Source organism: Lemur catta, chromosome 10 (genome assembly GCF_020740605.2).
Source record: "Lemur catta isolate mLemCat1 chromosome 10, mLemCat1.pri, whole genome shotgun sequence".
In the NCBI taxonomy this organism is placed as follows: Eukaryota; Metazoa; Chordata; class Mammalia; order Primates; family Lemuridae; genus Lemur; species Lemur catta.
Window position 1 is genome coordinate 89,833,047 of NC_059137.1, and position 19,039 is coordinate 89,852,085.

A 19,039-nucleotide genomic window follows, 5' to 3' on the forward strand; every position below is an offset into this window, starting at 1 on the left:
AATGCTCAGTTTGTAGGTTCAATATTCAGAGAGCGTGGTGGTTGGCAGCTATGATAATTATGTGAGCAGAAAGGCCAACCATGTGTTGAGAAGTCCAAAAAAGGAAAAGCTTCCATTCTGAGCTGGAAGGATTTGTCTCCAGTTTTTAAGGCTTTGGGTGGTTTTAGCAAGCGTGCCCTGCTGCTTGGATTCCTCACCAAAGTTCCCCATCTTTGTCTTGCCCAGGTGGATACCTGCTCAGGTGTGTGCCCTCTCGCCCTGAAGCATGGCCAGTGGCACGGCTGACAGTGCCAACCACCTGCCCTTCTTTTTTGGCAACATCACCCGGGAGGAGGCAGAAGATTACCTGGTCCAGGGCGGCATGAGTGACGGGCTGTATCTGCTGCGCCAGAGCCGAAACTACCTGGGCGGCTTTGCGCTGTCTGTGGCCCACGGGAGGAAGGCGCACCACTACACCATCGAGCGGGAGCTCAATGGCACCTACGCCATCGCCGGCGGCAGGACCCACGCCAGTCCGGCTGACCTCTGCCACTACCACTCCCAGGAGTCTGACGGCCTCATCTGCCTCCTCAAGAAGCCCTTCAACCGGCCCCCCGGAGTACAGCCCAAGACTGGGCCCTTTGAGGACCTAAAGGAAAACCTCATCAGGGAATACGTGAAGCAGACGTGGAACCTGCAGGTGAGCCATGGCTGGTCCTGCCACCTGGGCTCAGGGGGCCCTGTAGCTCCACACAACTTCCCGGTTACGGCAGCAGCCTGCGCTGGTGCCCTGTGTGTCCCAATAAGCAACCATCTCCTTAGGCAGCAACTTTGGCCCAAACATGCCTTACTTCAGGACAGCCCCTCCCCTCGCTCTCCTGCAGGCGAGGGAGGGCCCCTTCGCGCCAGCAATGGGGGCTTCTCCACTGCTGGGAGGCGCCATTGCCCAGTGCATGCTGGGCCCTTTCAGGGAGGCATCAGTAGGTGTTGACTGGTTTTTATCCACCTAACAGAGTCACACGATACACACTGATACGCACTTGATGTTATAGCTTCCTGACATTTCTTGCAGAACGTTCTGTACCAGCACTCACCTTAGCCGTATCGCCCTGTCTTTGGCCGGCTGGTGTTGCCTGCTCTGCACCGTAATGTCTTGAACTAGTACCTACTGATGGACGCTTCCGCTGTTTAGAAACAAAGCTGCCGATTACGTTGCTCTAGACCCATCATATGCTAAGCTTGTATGCAGTGTCTACAGGACAGATCTCTGAAAGGGTTAGTTAAGTTTGTCACGGCAGAGGATGGGTGATTTGAAGACATTGACAAGTTACCACCCAGAAAGCGTGCAGGGCTGTGATGATTTATATTCCTGCCACATTCTTACCAGCACTGGGTGTCAGGAGCCTGCAGGTTTGGCCGACAGTGTACTCTTGGACTTGTATATTCAACCATATCTCCTTGTGTTTCCTGGATGCAAGCTGTATGCATTTTGCAGTATCATTTGATACATGCAGATTTATGATAGTATTGACTTTTTGAGGATTATATACAGTGACTCCTTCTATTCCCTTAATATGTTGTATATTAAATTCAGCCTTATAGACAGATACTGCAATACTACATGCCCAGTATTGTTCTTGAGCACTTATTGGAGTTGTCTTAGACCATCCTTTTACTCTTTAAATCAGATAAATTGGATCTACTGCGGTATAATTTACACACAGTTGGTTCATCCAGTTTGGGTGTACAGTTCTGTGGTTTTTGACAAGTGCACAGCGTCTTGTGACACCCCCCCACCCCAGCACAGAAGGACAGGAGCTTCATCGCCCCACCCAGCACCCTTGCGCCCTCCCCCGCCACCAGCCCCGAGCAGCCACTCATCTGCTCTCTGTCTCTACAGTTTTGCCTTTTCAGAATGTCACACAGAGGCAAGTCCACAGCACCCAGCCCTTCGTACTGGCCTCCTGCACGTGGCATGGGGCGCTTGCGACTTAGCTGTGCTGTGGCGCGTGTCTGTGGCCGGCTCTTGCCATGGCTGAGTCGTGTTCTACAGCCTTTCACTTTTGGCCTCTCTGCTCATTTTGTTTCAGACCCCTCTGAGGTGTGTAACCTGTCACTGCTTTTGTCTTTCCCTTCGTCTGTGAAGCGTGATGCAATCACTGCGCTCACGTTCCCTCCTAACTTCGTCCTCCTTCCACCTCCTGGTTTGGGCGGCTTATGTCTTCATTCTTGCTCCTGCTTCTCTTCCTGAATCAAATAATCAAACTGGGGCTCCTCGTTCACTGCTGTAGAGAATATCTGTTTCTCTCCCACTAAGAAATAAGGCGATCCATTCAACTAGCTCTCTGCCCCTTTTCCCGTTTTTGATTTGCACGTTGTTATTTCCACATGGTCAAGATTTTTCACCTTCACTTTCTGTGATCACATTCCCCGAAGGCACAGGCAGGCGTGTGTGGGTGCCCCGCGAAGCCTCCTTGTAGATGCGGGCAGGAAAACATGTGCCTTCGCTGGGAGCATCTGGAGGCTTCTCAATTATTATTAAATCGGTGATCCTCCACCTTTTTGGCACCAGGGACCGGTTTCATGGAAGACAGATTTTCCACGGCTGGGGTGGGGGGAGCAGAGGCGGAGCTCAGGCGGTAAGCTGAGCTGTTCCTGTTAATAACAGGCCACAGCCTGGGGGTTAATAACAGACCACAGCATTAAATGACCAGGTTGTGACACAGGACAGTCTGTCTAGTGGACACAGTGACCTGAAGGACCAGGGTAGGAACCTCATTCTCTAGGCCTCATGCGTTATCCCACATGGTTTTTCAAGTCCTGCCTGGCTTCGAAAGGGCCAATCTCTTTATTCTAAAATCGATTTTCTTATTTATACACTTGCTGGTGTCTAAGCAATATAGAAGGATGTTTCTGGTTTTATTTATTGAATGAATGAGCAAATGAATGAATGAAGTTCGATCCTGTCCTACCATGCCAGGACTCGAGACAGATTAGAAGCACCTGGGTCCTTCCCGTTCCCCCTGGCGTTGCTCACGCCGCGGTGCCCGCCCTGTGCGCAGGGGCAGGCTCTGGAGCAGGCCATCATCAGCCAGAAGCCGCAGCTGGAGAAGCTGATCGCCACCACGGCCCACGAGAAAATGCCCTGGTTCCACGGAAAAATCTCTCGGGAAGAATCTGAGCAGATCGTTCTCATAGGATCAAAGACAAACGGAAAATTTTTGTAAGTATTGTGTCATGCCCCTTCCCGCATACCGCCAGGCCTGCCTGGACAGCTTCCCCATGGTTGGGCCCCACGTGACCGGGGAAGGGGCCCTACCTTGTCATCTGACAACATGCGTGCTAGCTGGTCCTAAAGACATTTTGAACTGAACCTGTCACGTGTGACCTAGCCTTTGTTTTGTCCAGTCTCATCCTAAGATTGACACTCTCCTTGGGTACTGAAGGATGTAATGTTTAAAGAAAATGTCATTCAGCCCCGTATTCTTTTAATGGCAAGTACAAGATGCACAACAATTTCTGTGGCTATCCAGCTAGAAAAAAATATCACAGTTTGTTCACTCAGACTTCCCCTGTGATCTCACACTTTACTTCTATTTTTACTTGGAACTAAGTATTAACAGGACACACGTTAAAGAAAATTTCTTGGGAGGAGTGTGTATGAGTGGTAAGTGCAGGTTCATGGATTTCAGTCTTATGAACCCAAAAGTTAGAAGGTAGGAATCCTGGGTTCTGTTTGTCGTTATTTTTAGTGGTTTGATGTAAACCTAAATTTAGAAGGCCCTGAGATACAGGCAAAGCCCAGAAAGCAGTGGTCAGGGGAAGGGAAGGAGCCACCTTTGGGTGGCGTCAAACTTCTTCCCCCAGGGGGTCTGGTGAAGGCAGCACATCAGGGTGGTCTCCCGCGGGGAAAACTCCCACCTGCATTCATTACCTCTCAGTGTCCCTGCAGAGATACTTACTGGGCACAGCAGAGGAGAACCGCCCATCCTGGCCTTGGAAAGGTAAACAGAAACAGCTGTGCAGCCTCATCAGGCATATTGACGAACACCTGGCTGACTCTGTAAACTTTTCCTAGAAATAGAAGTGTTTTCTCTGAGTACCCATCTATTTAAAGGATTCTCCTCAGACTTTACCATAGTATCTCCTAATGTAAAACTGATTTTAGCAAGGCGTGGTGGCTCTGCCTGTAATCCCAGCTACTTTGAAGGCTGAGTGGGGAGGATTGCTTGAGCCCAGGAGTTCAAGTCCAGCCTGGGCAACATAGTGAAACCCCGTCTCAGAAAGAAAAAAAATTATCTTAAACACAATACTTGAAAAATAAAAAGGAGCAGCCCAGGTTTCCAGGCAGCGGTGACCAGGAGGAGGGTTTCCAGTGGGATGCGGGGTGCTGCGAAGGGGAAGACATTCCCCCCAGCCCCCACGGGCACTTACTGGCTCCTTTTCCCTGAGGTCTGGACTTTATCCTCTTCTCTGCAATGATTGCCAGCACAAATGTCACAGGGCTGCGCACATAGCATGCTGGCATGTGAAGTGGGCCCCAGACAGCGTGAGCCACATGATGGGGACTGCTGGCCTCCTGCTGGGGAGGCCACCTGCGAGGCTCCTCCCCAGACGCCCTGGCCGAGCAGCACGTTCTCTTCGCAGACTTGTCTGTTCCCAAAGACGGCAGCTGCGCCTGCGTGGGCCGGAGGCTCTCTTGCTGTCCTTTCCCAGGGACGTGTGTAAACCCCATGCAGAAGGCAGGAAGCCCTGCGAGCAGCTCCTGTCTGATAAACACGCCTTGTTCCCTGTCTGTCCCGAACAGACGGACGTCTCCCTTGTGCTCGTGCACATCTTGCCCCCTCAGCACTGGGGCTCATGGTTTATACAAGAGATGGATAAACTTGTGCTTCCGAGTCAGCTAGTGTCAGCGTTAACCAGGCGTGGGCTGTGGGGTGGGCTTGGGCATTTGCATTTTCACCCGCACCGGCCGTTCCCCCAAACTGGGTTCTTGCTCCACCTTACATTGCAATTGCCTAATTACCTGCCCTTGGCGCTAACCTCTCAGATGACAGTATCCACGGCCTTCTCCCTGTGCTTCCCGCCTGTGCCCCCGTCAGACCTGCGGGCTTGCCCATGGGCTGATGGGGCACAGCACCCCTGAGCTCAGGCCCGGCATCCGGCAGGGCATTAACAAGAGGGAAGAGCACAGCGTGGCGGTGGCCAGACCTGTCTTCAAAACCCAAGTTCCAATGCCTGTTGCAGGACCTTAGGCCAAGAGGGTAACCTTCCCGAGGCCCTACTGCTCCAGGTCTGGGATCCGTGTGGCTCTTGCTGCCACTGGGTCTCCAAGATTCGGTGAAAACACACACCACTCGTACAGCACAGCACGTGCAGTCACCACGGCGTGGCTTTTCCTCCCTCCGCTACTTCAGCGCTCTTCCTCCACCATCAGCACCAGGAAAGTCTCGTTGTTAGGACATCGCTTGGTGTTTTTAACAGGGAGAACGTGAGGCGGCATCCCGGAAGGCTTTGCTACTTGGCGATTTCATCCCCTGGCAGCCTTTCGTCCCCCGCGCAGCCTAGCTAGGGTGCCACCTGGGCGTGCGGACTTGCCTCTCTGAAGGACAGTGGGTGTGTTCCGTCATGAGTGTTTGAATATGCTGAAAGCAATATTGGTAAGAACTGGACTAAAAGGTGAAAAAAAGAATTCCTAAAACACACATACCACCATGGCCATCCAGAAATGCTTTACTTGGGCAGACTGAGAAAAGCCTGAGGGAAAGGCAGCATATTTCAGAAATAAGAGACCTAGATCTGATTATAACTCCTCAGTAATACAGCTCCAAATGCAGAGGGTGGACCCAGAAACTCCTAACCATTGGGATGGGTTATGTCTGTCCAACTCAGAGCCCAGCTTTCTCTCCTCATGAGCCACGTGTGAGATCCATTCACAGTGACAGCACACAAGCCAGAAGGGACCTCACCACTTAATGGGCCTAAAGCCCTTCTTCCTCAGATGGGGACGCAAGTGTGGAGGAGTTTGTCCAAACTTGGTAGGCAGAAGGCAGGTCCCTGGCGTTGTCTAGGGCGGAGAGGAAACAGTGACCAGCAGCCCAAGCCCTCTCCAGAGGTGCCACAAGCATGGACTCCACTCAGTGCCCCGGGCAAGGTGTGGCACCTGGGAGTGTCTGGTGGAAATATCAGAAAACACAGAGGCTTCCGTCAGCCTTCCCCTCTCTTGCCTCTTGTGCAACAGCTGCCCTGGACCATTCAGGAGTGACTTGGGGAAAGTATTAAATAGTTACCACGGACTGTGCACATGTGCTTAAAGAATACAGAATATAAACATAAAGACTCTTTTTGGAGGAGATGGACAGGGTGGGTCTGTGACATTTCTGGAGATTATGGCCATCATCTGGCCTTTGCTATGACCCCTGCCCATGTCTGGGGTACTCGCTGGCCAGAGGCGAGCACTGGACTCGGAGTCCTCCAGCCCATGTCCCGTGGGCAAGGTCGGAGCTCTGCCTCATTGGTGATGCCAGGGACGAAGGCAAAGCAGAGGGCTCAGGTTGGGAAGCAGAGCTGTGGGAGGTATGTTCCTTGGCCTTCCAAGGCCTTATGTGACAGCACAGTTTGCTATTTTGAAAAGTTAATCACAGCTCAGGTGTGTAAAATGAATTTGTTAGAAAGGGAAACAAAGCCTATTTTCTAAAAATTATGTATTTCTTCCCCCAAAGGAAGGATCTGGGATTGGTGGGGCCCAAAGCATATACAATTTAGAGACCTTCTTTTTAAAAAACAATACAAAATTAGTTATAAAATAGAATATACTTTTTAGAATGAAGAAAAAATCCCAATAAATTGTAATTTTTTAAAACTTGGTAAATGCTACAAACATACAAAATTTAGGAAAAAATAATTTTAATTAACTGCCTTCTACATCTCCATAACACCTTTTATTAATATTTTGACGGGTTGCATTTGACTGCCTCTATGTTCAACAATAATATTATTTTTTACACATAGAAAAAAGATAATTCAGTCCTTCCTCTAGGTTCACACCTCATTATTAGAAATGTCATGCACATTTTTAGGATCCCTGTCACCTTCGGGAGGGGAAGTTGGAATGCTAGAAAGAGTGGTCTTCCCTGGCTGTGGCTAAAATATCTTTTACAAATTGCACAGAAACCTAAGGTTGCGCGGTCACACGGCTGGGCCCCGCGGGCGACGCGGCCGGGTGAGGTCAGCATGCCCCAGGCCCTCCCGACCGCAGGCTCGTCCCCGTGGCTCACGCAGCGCAGTCGGCGGCATCACGCACCCACGTCTCCAGCGCACATCACGCCGGCTGAAGTGTGACGTGAGGTGTCCGTTGTTCCATCGGAAAAACTCTCTTAGGATGAACATGCTCTCAAAATTCCATGTTGGGCAAAATTTAAAAAATGGAACTGAAGCTTTCCTTGGTGTTTATCATCCAAGTAAATATTTTATTGTTTTTGGCTAAAAGTCCTTGCAAATCTCACAGACAAGAGCTAGTTCAAAGGGACCTTTAAAACGTATAAGCGGCTGCTTTCCAAATAGCTGAACTAATGTTGCAAATAAAGGGAATATTTCAGACTTGTGGGAGGAGGCATCCGACCAGTAAGTCACCAATGCCATTTTAACTGCAGTTTCTACTTTCTGATGTTACAAGTGTGCGCTGTTAAACAATTTTTAAAAAGCTAAAAAAATAGTCACTCATTCAACAAAATATTCCTGCGTTCAAGCAGACGCGCACCGCCGGGCCTTGTGACTGGCCCTGAGTCCCTGTCCTCGCCGCCTAGAACGCCGCAAGTGGGTCGTCACTCTTCACCGCCACCCGGTGCCCACCCAGAATTGTCTTTATTGTGCTTTCGTTTACTTGTTTATTGTCCCCACTACCAGGAGGACACCGCGAAGGCAGAGACCGGGGCGTCACCCTCTTCCGTGTAACCCTGGCGCCTGGAGCAGTGTGTCGCGGGAGAAATTTTGCAGGGTCAGGAAACACTCCAACTGCTAACTTGAACGGGGCGGCCACCCAGGCGGGAGGAGGGACGGCAGGAGTGACTGGCGGGCGGTCCCCGGCGTGTGCGCTGTGGCGCAGGGAGAGTAGCGTGGCAGGCCTGCACGCCGCGGGAGAGGGGGGAAGCGGCGCAGGTAGATGCCGGCTGCAGGTAGATGCCGGGCGGATGTGCAGGGCCCGCGGTCTCCAGAGCCCTCGGCGAGGGCCGCGAAAGGCAGGCGGCTGTGGGCGGCACGAGGTCGTGGCCGCGTGGCGCGTGACTGGGTGTGTTACTTGGGGAATGGCCGGGAGCTGGCACCGCTGTGGGGCGGGAGGTGAAAAGGATTAGGGCGAAGATCTGGCGAGAGCCGAGAGCCTGGACGGGGGCAGGCTGGTGGCGGGGAGGTGCTGGCCGCTGCCCCGCCGCACCTTGGTATGGGGGTCCCCGGTTGCTCGCCGGCCTAGGAGTGGGGCACGGAGGGCGCGCAGGGACAGGTACCGGGAGAGCGATGCCCGAGGGCTGGCTGAGCCTCTGCTGAAGGACCGGGAGGACGGGATTCCAGGTCGGAGCCAGGCAGCCCTGACTGTCGTCCGGCGGGCTGAGGGCGCAGCGCTGGGGAGTCGGCAGCAGGGTGGGCGCGCGGCCTGTGGCGTGGCCGGGCCGGAGGTCGCAGGAGTGTGCTGTCCCCTGCAGCTGGACGGGCCCCCAGCACTCTGCCCTGACTGCGGCTGCCACGTGGTCTGGGCGGGACACCCAGAGCTGCTCCTTTCCCGTGATGGCTCTTCAATGCATTAGTTAAAACCATCTCCAAGAAGCCCTTGTCCCCTGTCTGCAGGGCAAGGAAAATGCAAAAAGCAAGCCCTCTTAGCAGGGCCCAGCTAGGGGCTGGTCTGCCCTCGGAGGCCGCGCACCGGTTCTAGCCCCATGTGATGACACCCGATGCCCGATGCCCGGTGTGGCACGCTCTTCTGCAGTTGGCAGCTGAAATTCAGTTGCCCTCCTGCCCTCCTCTCCCCCGTTCCTTTTAAAGAGAAAAAACACTTTAATCTTTGAGTCATCCCTTTTTTTATTAGCCATTTTCCATTTCCCCCTTCTCCATCACAACCGTGCGCGCTCTGTCCTCTCACTTCTTTCCTCACACAGTCGCGTGCACCCCCCCCCCCACACTCACACAGTTATTCACCAACTTGCTTGTGCCTCTTAAGGGGGACCCCAGGGAAGGCCCCGCTGGATGAACCAGTGAGCGACAGGAGTAGATGGCCCAGAGGGGTGTGCACCATTTCTTATGCAACTGGGGACTAGAAGATTCAATGACTCTGGCTCCCTAAGAAAAATCCACACAGAACCCGGGGTGTGCCAAACAGAGCCCTGCTGTCCTCGCCCAGGAGCAGGCTGAATAGACCTGGTTTGGGGGCACCAGATGACGTACCTGTCACCCTTGAATATCAGAACAACACCTCTCACCGATGCCCCTTACCCTCCCTCTCCCCCACCCCACCACATGGCCTGGGTGGCAGGTGCACACCTCACTTTGCACATAGGTATTACTAACCCTTTGCAGTGTAAATGGGACTTGGTGGAAGGTAGTCATAAAAAAAAATTATTCACAGTATAGCCCATTTCTCAGAGAAATTGAGATAGCTGCTAAGAAAACACACTTTTGTATTCTCTATGACCAAGAAATAAACCTAAATTAGGATAAAGGATGAGGAGTGGGCGTAGTACCTTGAGTTCCACAGGTTGTACACAAAGTCCAGAGGAGATGACATCTAGCAGCAGTTCTCAAATGTTTGTGTGCGAGCCACCTGGAGGGCTGGGTAAAGCACAGACTGCTAGGTCCCACCCTCTGAGTTGTAATTCGCTAGGTCTGGGATAGGGATCAACAGTTTACATTTATACCAAGTTCTCAAATGATGCTTATGCTGCTGGTCTGGGGACCCCGTTTGAGCCTGTTTGAGATGCCTGTTACCTACCTATGCTAAGAACAGTGATAATTTCAGATTTTCATAGTTCATTGCAGGGTCCATAACCATATTTGCAGTTGGGAATATTCTCACTACATACCCCAAATTTTGTATTATTTGACTAGTTTTGGGAGAATTAACCTTAATACTACTTCTATGTAGAGAAACTTCAGTCAGATAGTACAGAAACTCAGGCCATGAGTCAGACAAGCCCTGCCTCTTAATAGCTCTGTGATTTAGACTTAATTTCACCCTCTGAGCCTCAGTTTACTTGATAATAAAATGATAGGGTATTTTATTTGGATCATTATGGAAACAAATAAGATAACATGTTTTTTTTTTTTTTTTTTTTTTTTTTTTTTTTGAGACAGAGTCTCGCTCTGTTGCCCGGGCTAGAGTGAGTGCCGTGGCATCAGCCTGGCTCACAGCAACCTCAGACTCCTGGGCTTAAGCGATCCTCCTGCCTCAGCCTCCCGAGTAGCTGGGACTACAGGCATGAGCCACCATGCCCGGCTAATTTTTTGTATATATATTTTTAGTTGGCCAGATAATTTCTTTCTATTTTTAGTAGAGACGGGGTCTCACTCTTGCTCAGGCTGGTCTCGAACTCCTGACCTCGAGCAATCCACCCACCTCGGCCTCCCAGAGCTAGGATTACAGGCGTGAGCCACCGCGCCCGGCCTGAGCCACCGCACCCGGCCAGGTAACATGTATAAAGCTAAGCTAATGGTTCTCCCATATCTATGCTTCCTACCTCCATGAATTATTTTCTTTCATTAGTTCTGAAAAACACTTAGCTATTTTTTCTTTCTTCAAATATTACTTTCCTTCCATCTTACCATTTCTTTCTTCAGAGGCTCCTATTAAACATATGGTAGGCCACCTCAGTTTATCCTCTATATTCTATTTTATTTTTCATTGCCTTTTCTCTGTGTCCTGCACTATGGGTAACATTATTGAATTTGTCTTCCAGTTCACTAATTCTTGCTTCATCTGTGTCTAATCTGCTGTTATACTAATTCACTGATTTTTTTTTCCCCATCAATAAAAAAAATTTCTAGCAGTTCTATTTGTTTGGCTTTTCTTTCAAATATTTCTGGGCATTTTTGAGAGTATCTTATTTGTTGCTAATTTTTATGATTTCATCTTTATTTCTTTAAATATTTCATACAAAGTTTATATTCCATATCTGTTTACTCTAATATGAAAAGTTTTAGGGGACATAAATCCTTATCTCTTCCCCTCTCTTTTCCTTCCTACCCTTTTTCTCATAACTCGTGTTTCCTTATGTTCTGCGTGATCTTTTTTGAGCTCATGTTTGATTGATATTCATCTGTGGGAATCCTGAGTGTCCTATGCTGGGAAGGCTTTCCTTCAGAGTTGAAGGAGTTTTGTTCTGCACAGGTCCTCCCTTTAATGTTGGTGGCTCGTGTCCAGGTGCCCTCTGTCCTGCCCGCCTAAGAGGCTGATACTGATACTTGCCATAGGCCAAACCCACTTTGTTGCCCCTTATTTGCCACTCACTTTCCCCTGTTCAAGTTTCAACTCACTTTTTTTCTACATTTAAATTTCAAAATTGAATTGCGGGCTTAGAAAAAACCTGCTTGTTCATTAGTGAATGAACAAGCCTCCTATGGCACAACAGAAGCTGTGATCCCCCAGGCTCTCACATCCACCGTAATTGATCTAAGTATGTCGTTTTACTTGACACATGTGGTTTTGTGGCCATAGGTCGGCACAAAGAGTCATGGCCTGTCTGAAGCTAAACGTTCAAAGGGAGTCGTGGGCTCATGCCAATATCAGTTCATTGGTGCTGGTCAAAGTCTCTTTGAAGCTGGAAGAGAAGACTCGTGAACTTATTCCTCCTTCATGAGCTACAGCGAGAGGGCGTTTGTAATGCAGGTTTTCAAAAGGCAAATGTGTCAAGAGTAGCTTGGCGTGGCCCCAGATATGGACTGTGTTCTGGGCTGATCTTGCTTCCGTCGTCTGTATGGGACGCACGTGTGCCTCAGTGCTGCTGTAGGGCAAGGCAAAAGCACTCAGAGTTGCATTGTCTTTGGTCTTTCACGGATCAGCAGAGCTGGCATTTCTCCTGCCTCTTACTGGCGTGCATATTGCTGGGGATGCGCTGGCCCCCTCCTCCCCTTCCCCTCCCCCTAGCTCTCCTTGAGAAGCCAGTGCTGGGTAGATGGCTCTGGGTGGAGACCACCCCCCGCCAGCATCAGCAGTCTTTGTCTATCTGTATGCCCACCCTGGCCACAGTGAATGGTTCATCCTGTGCACATCCTTGAATATGGCAGATCCCAGGTGCCTGCCTTCCCTTCTGACTCTGATGGTCTGCCCAGTGATGCTCCGCTCTGCCATGGAAGAAAGGCACGGGAGAATGAAAACACCTAAGTGGGCAGGATGTGCCCAGCAGATACAAGGCAGTGTCCCTGGAGGCCGCCTTGAGCGTCCCACCATCTCCTGGGGCCTTACTTGCCCCTCAGTGCCTGGCCGTCATTGCCACACATTCTGTCTCCCCCAGGAGGGTGCAGAAGGGTAGAGAGGGGGTTCAGCCCTTCCAGGCTGTGCCTCAGCAGAATTTACACTCCCCCCCCCCACCTCTGTGCAGTGCTTTGGTGCCTGTGAGGTGCGAGACTTGCTTACCCCGGAGGCCGAGACTGCCCACACCAGGAGGGCAGCCATGCTGCAGGAAGTCAAGGACCATCTCAAGGCCAACGAGAATGACTTCTCAGCCTCATCTGGAGCATAAGCCCTGGAAACCCCAGGCTTTGCAATAGCAGAACACAAACTGTTAGTGTACCCCTTCTAAGAGAATCACGGGAAAAAATCATTCTAAAAATATGCACGGACTTCCGTGATCAGCCCGCTGACCCCAAGGGTGGAAGGCAGCCAGCTGGACGGGAGCTGGGGGCTTGCTTTTGTTCTCGCCCTCTCTGGGAGCCTGTGGGGCCGTAGACCTGGGTGGGGATGCCGAGGCTGCCACCAAAGGGAGAGCCCTCAGTGACAGGAGCCGGCCAGAGGAGCGAGGCTTCAGCTCCACACCAGCTTTTGGGCTACGTTACATTAAAAATAGCCCAGCCCAGGATCTGCCTGCAGCCAACAGATACCTCACAGTTGCTGGCAGTTGCTGTCGAGAGCCTTCTGGTCTTTGCCACCTCCAGATGCGGGCCTGTGGGTTTCCCTTCTCTGCGCTCGTTTCCTGCCAGCTGCCGTGGGGGGCAGCTCAGGCTGCACGTCCACGGTCAGTAGCCCTCCCCGCCGGTTACCTGTGCTCTGGAGCCGGCCCCGGCTGCCCCGGCGAGCACACCAGACAGAGGGAGTCTCGGTGAGACCTGTCCTCTTGGGGGCCTCAAAAAGGTGGGGGCCTTTGAAGAACTCACTTTTCCAAAAGCAAGGGGTGCTGTTTCCTCCTGGTACCAGCTCTCTTTTTATACTGTGTTTATTGTGAAATATAAAACACAATTCAAGAGTACACAACCACATAGGTACAACTTAATGAATGATTATCAAGCCAACACAGTGCAGTCAAGAAATAAGATACGCCCAGCGTCGGCGGAGGAGCCCTCCCCTCGGGCCGCTCACACCCGTCCAGCCTCCTGGGAGGCACCACTTCCTGGACTCGTGTGTTCATCACACCCTTGCTTTCTGTTGTTTTGTGTTTGTTTGTTTGGTTTTACCACCTGAGTGTAACTCTCTAAGCAAAACTATTGGCTCTTGTCTGTTTTGGAACTTGGTACGTATGGAATTACGGAGTATATTTATGTTTGTGAGACTCATATATACTTTGTACAGCTGCCGTTTGCTCGTTTTATTGCTTTACAGTATAATATTCTAGCGTGTGAATTCCCTCTGTGGTCAGTGACTGTCCGGGGCGTGTGCAGTACTGATGCCGCAGAAGCAGCCTAGCACAGTGTCTGGGGCACACGGCACCATGGCACCCGGGCCCAGAAGGGGAGTTGCTGATCCACGGGGGCTTCAGTAGGTTCAACTTCAGGAGCTAATTTGAAACTGTCTTCCAAAGCGGGTAAACCAGTTTATAGTCCCGCCAGCAGCCTAGGGAGGCTCCTGTTGCTCCTCATTCTCAGCAGCACTTATGGGAATTACTAATATCTTCAATTTTTGCCAGTCTGAAGAGTGTGGAATGGTATTTCCATTGTGGGCTTAATTTGCATTTGCCAGATTTCTAATGGGGTCGATTGCACCACCTCCCTGGGCAATCTGTGATCCTCCGACTCAGTTTGAACAAAAAAGTCAAGGTATGAGGCAAGATGAAGCCATGCAGAAACCAGGGTTCAGGTCCACTTCTTACCTCTGTTTCCTTGAGGGTGCACACGTGAAAGACTACCGCATGGAGAACGCTTTGGTGTGGTCTTCCGTCATCGTTCCCCAAGGCCAGCTCTTACAGGCACGGGCACCAGCTCATAGTGCCTTGGCACTGGTGTAGCTCTTTGTACCCCTCAACCATCCTGTTCATCACCGATGTATACAGAAAAGCAGAGCAGACATAAATAGTCCCACACTATAAAATAGCTTCTTTACAAAATAGACTCAGTTCTCTCTTTATATAAAAATATGTTTTACTATATGGTTTGGTTATTTTTTTTTTATTTTTTTGGCTTAGCAGTCACCAACTACTGGCTTTCGTTGGCCATATTTCTGTTGGTTTGGGAGCGGAGTTCCGCGGAGAGTCTGGGTGTGTCCCGCACCCTTGCCGGCTGCCCTGGCCGTGTGCTGTGGACGGCTCCTGTCTACCGTGCATGGCCACATGCTGCTTGCTGTGCCCTAGTTCAGCTTCCAAGTCTTGGGTTGGTTGTTTGAGGTGAGTCTCCGTGGCAGGGAAAGGAAAGCGTGGCCACGTTCTAAAGTCCACCTGCTCTCTCACTGTGGCGGTGAGTCTGACCTCTTGCAACCGGGAGAAGGCATGAGAAACTTCCCCGGCACGCAGTGGCCCCTGGCAGCTGGGCACAGTGGAGCTCTGTCCTGAGTACGGTGCATTTGGGCGCGTTGCTTGGCATTTTGGGGCCTCAGTTTCCTCATTTTAGAAAATGCGGGAGCCGAAGAGGCTTCCTGGTACTTTCGATGATACTTTCGAGACTCACCGTTCTCAGTCTCATGATCTGAGGGGCGAGAGCTACTGGAAAGGGAGAAGAGGCCTGCAGTGGTAATGACGAAGAAGTTAAGTTGGGGGATTCACACCCATTTCGTGCTCTTGGCCTCCACTTGGACCTCGACCTCTCCAGATCCTACAGGTCTCCCTCGTGGGCCTCTTGTCCACCCGCAAGTCAGAGGTGCCCCCTCTTGTGCATTGTGGTGGGTGTGTTCATCTGTTGTCGCCAGACTCACAAGTCTCAGCTCACCAGGACACAGGGCGAGGGTGGCACTGAGGGTCACCCCCAATGACAGTGGCAGCCGAGCCTTGGGGCTGGTCGGCTCTGGTTTCACCCGCTGCTCCCTCACCCCACAGTGGATGTTGTTTTCTCCTTCTGGGGACTTACCAGAAAGGCCATCATCTGCGTGATGTTTTGACTGCCGTCCTGCCGTCCCTTCCCTGTGACCGGGGGGCGGGAGTGGTGAGGACGGCCGGGGGGTGTAGCTTGCACCTCCCTCCCTCTGTGGTCCAGAAGGTTCCTGGTTAAAACGCCCACCAGACACCCCCAACTGCACCCCAAGCTAGGTGTTGGTGCTGACCCAAATGCAGACCCTAGTGAAGAAAGGTGAGTCCAAAAGGCTCCCCAGGTTCTCAGGGCCCCGGGGGGGCCCCCTGCTGGTCTCCCTGGGCAGCATTGCTGGTGCTGAGCACGAGCCTCTCCTGACCACCACCCAGGGCTCCACGGGCCCTGCTGGACCTTAGCTGTGGCCCAGCCCCAGCCCGCCAGCATCTCTTTGTGAGCTCACCAGCGCCATCCCGAACCGTCAGCTGGGCCTTCCCGGGTAGGTTGGACAAAGCCCTTGACCCCGAGGCCCACAGGCCGCCTCACACAGCTGGCGGTTCCAGAGAAGCCGGGGCGCTTTCTCCAGGCTGCCCCTCGGGTCGGGCAGGCCTGGCGTGACGCGGCCGTGTCCTCTCTTGCAGGATCAGGGCTAGAGACAGCAATGGCTCCTACGCCCTGTGCCTGCTGCACGAAGGGAAGGTGCTGCACTACCGCATCGACAAAGACAAGACGGGAAAGCTCTCCATCCCCGACGGGAAGAAGTTTGACACACTCTGGCAGGTACCTGTCCTCCCTCCCCTGCTCGTGTGTAGAGCGCAGGGCCCGTGGGGCTTCCTGCCCTGCACACTCTCGAGGGGGGCGGGGGTCCCAGACCAGCAGCAGCCCCTGGTCCCTGCCCCACCCGCCCCGTCAGAGCCTGCTTCTCAACCTCCAGGTGATGCAAATGTTTGAGAAGCGCTGGTGCACAGACCACCATGGGAGGTGAACGAGGCTCCAGAAGGTTCCATAGTTCGTCCAGGGCCCCGCAGCCCACAGTGCCACGAGGCGATGTCCATCCGGGGCTGTGTTCAGAGTTTAACAGGACACCCTCCGCTGGGAGCCAGAAAGCATTTCTCTCTGAGGTGCTCTGACTAGAGCAGAGGACGGCCTTTCGGACAGATGGGCGCAGAGCGAGCGTGCCGGGGGAGGCCTGGGCACAGCCCGGCGCACCACCCCGGAGCCGGAGAGGCTAACGTTGGCGCCTGCCTCGGGCAGACCCAGTCTCTGCCTTGGAAGCCAGGGCAGTTTAGGAAGTCAGGCCGTGCTTCCTGGAGTCCAGGCTGTGGCTCGTGTGGGCGGGTTGCAGGCCTGGTGGAAAAGGGGCTTGTTCTTGAGCCAGCTGTTCACAAACCCTGAAACAACTCAACTGTGGAAGTTAATTAGGTGCTAATGAGCACTAAAAACAGTGTTCCTCACTGCTTTTTGTGGATCTGTACTGAGCACAACCTGCTTGTCTTAATTTTACGGCACAGCTACGTTGGCTGACAGGAAGGGACAGGCCAGTCGTGATTTTAGCAGAGCATCCTATAAACCAGAGTGGGTTCAGAGACAGGGAGAAAAGCACCCGACGCGGCCTCACTCGAGAACAAGAGCTGCCTTCGACTCTCGGGGGTGGGGGACACAGTCGGGCACGTTCGCAGGTCCCCCCCAGGCCCGGCCAGGCGCCACACGTGTGGTCCATACCAAGGAAAGTCAAAGTCCTGTCTTTTTAAAACCTGAGACCACGGACCCTCAGTCCCTTTGAAGCTCTTCAAGTAACTGCTGGCTAGTGTGATTTGGCTCCTAATGCTATAATTGGAAAAAAATACTGCTTTTTTGAATGCCAGGTATTATAATATTCTAACAATAGTCATGGCATTAACATTGTCCTTTGGTTTTGTGGCTCATTAGCATGTCTCATTATCGACCACATTCTTTGCTTTATTTTAATGGTCTTGATTTGAAACAGTGTTTAACCGTCCCTGCACTAGCGCCCGGGGCACGTCACGGATGTCTGTGGGGAACGGTGCCTTCTGGCGTCTAAGGGCCCCGAAACCTGTATGCCAGCCGCTCCCAGTGCCACAGGCTGTGGACTCAGCGTGGTCTGAACATCTCTAATTGCTGGAAAGTGCCTTCCCAAGACCCTTCACTATTTTTATTGGTTTCTCTGGTAAATCATAGTTCTTAGCCCTAATTAAATATTTCTAACTGTATATTTTCTAGGCACTGTGTTTAGGCAAGTGCATCAAAATGCCAGCAGTACCTTCTATTTTTATGTGTACAATTTCATTCGTTTATCTTGACAGCACTGGAAGGTACCTTTATACCATACCCTAACTCCAGGGCTCTACTACTATTTTTCTGAGAGGTGGTAATTTGATCACTACCCTATTGGGATGTTCTTTTCTTTAGACCAGGCAGGGCTCTGCAAACCCACAGATGAAATCTGGCTCTCAGCCTGTTTCTGTGTAGTGCTGAAGATGATGGTTCTTATGCTTTTAAAGGGGTTGTTTTAGATAAATAAATAAGTAAGGACCAGGTGGCAGAGATGGTGTGAAGACCACAGAAACCTAAAATATCATTATCTAGCCCTTTACAGAACAAGTTTGCTGACCTCTGTCCAAGAGGGAAGTCCCCAGCTGTGTGCCCACCTCCCCTCGCCCTTGTAGAGTGGACTGTCTGCAAACAGAAGCATTTAAGGTCCTGGATCACTTTGAAAGCCCAGAGGGCAGTCAGCAGCTCTCAGTCACAATTCCTCTGTTTCCTGAGCTTATTATTTACCGCACTTTCTTGCTTTCTTCTCTTTCAGCTAGTTGAGCATTATTCTTACAAAGCAGACGGTTTGATAAGAGTTCTTACAGTTCCCTGTCAAAAAATCGGCACACAGGGTGAGTTACCGAGATGCTGGAGTTTCTGTTTGTGAAACATTGGTCCCAATCAGCCTCATTTTAAATTTGGCTTATTGCAAATTCAGGTTAGATGAGGCCTTATTTTTATTAATTGATTAAAATGATGTCAGATCACTCTAATTTAGTATCTCATGAACCAGAAAATAGCTGATTGCTTTAACTTTAAAAAACCAATTTGTTTTAATTGCATGTGGGAAAAGTAAAGGAGGATGAAAAGAAACGTCCGAGGAAAGTGTGCGCACCCCTCACGCGGCAGCCTGTCCCAGCCGCGCATCGCACTGCGGGGGCGGGGCTGGGTGGTTTTCACTGCTGCGGAGTAACTGTCCATGCTCTTCCTAACCAGGAGATGTCAGTTTTGGAGGTCGTCCACAACTTCCAAGCTCCCATCCTGCGGTGAGTGTTGCTAGAAATGCCTCTGAAGGGGAGGCAGTTGTACAGTAACGCAAGCGGAAGGCACACTGTAGCTCACGGGCTGGTGGCCAAGGTTCTGATTGCCCTTCACAACACACCCCTTGATAAACCGGGCTCACTAGTGAGTGTTAGGCAGAATCAGCCTCTTATCAGCGCTAAACTAGCCACGTTTTCTTAATTTCTCAGCTAGGTTAAATTCTCCCCATTTTCAAAAAGTATATATACAATGAGGATGAAACCCAATGTGAAGGCAGAAATAGGCCTCCTGTCAGATTTGGGAAATAGGAACATACTGTTCAAGTTCATCCTTGAACCGT

The 19,039-nt window shown here is 51.5% G+C and overlaps 1 protein-coding gene across 4 annotated transcripts in view; it reads left to right on the plus strand.

Moving 5' to 3' along the window:
• The window catches only part of SYK (spleen associated tyrosine kinase), an 88,483-nt gene that overhangs the window by 46,685 nt on the left and 22,759 nt on the right, over positions 1 to 19,039 (plus strand). For all 4 annotated transcript variants that reach the window (XM_045563456.1, XM_045563455.1, XM_045563454.1 and 1 more), the window contains 5 exons: positions 226 to 679; positions 3,042 to 3,202; positions 16,026 to 16,164; positions 18,212 to 18,290; positions 18,655 to 18,704. In XM_045563456.1, the coding sequence (XP_045419412.1) occupies positions 266 to 679; positions 3,042 to 3,202; positions 16,026 to 16,164; positions 18,212 to 18,290; positions 18,655 to 18,704 (843 nt within the window). In that variant the 5' untranslated portion in view covers positions 226 to 265. The remainder of the gene's footprint in view (positions 1 to 225; positions 680 to 3,041; positions 3,203 to 16,025; positions 16,165 to 18,211; positions 18,291 to 18,654; positions 18,705 to 19,039) is intronic.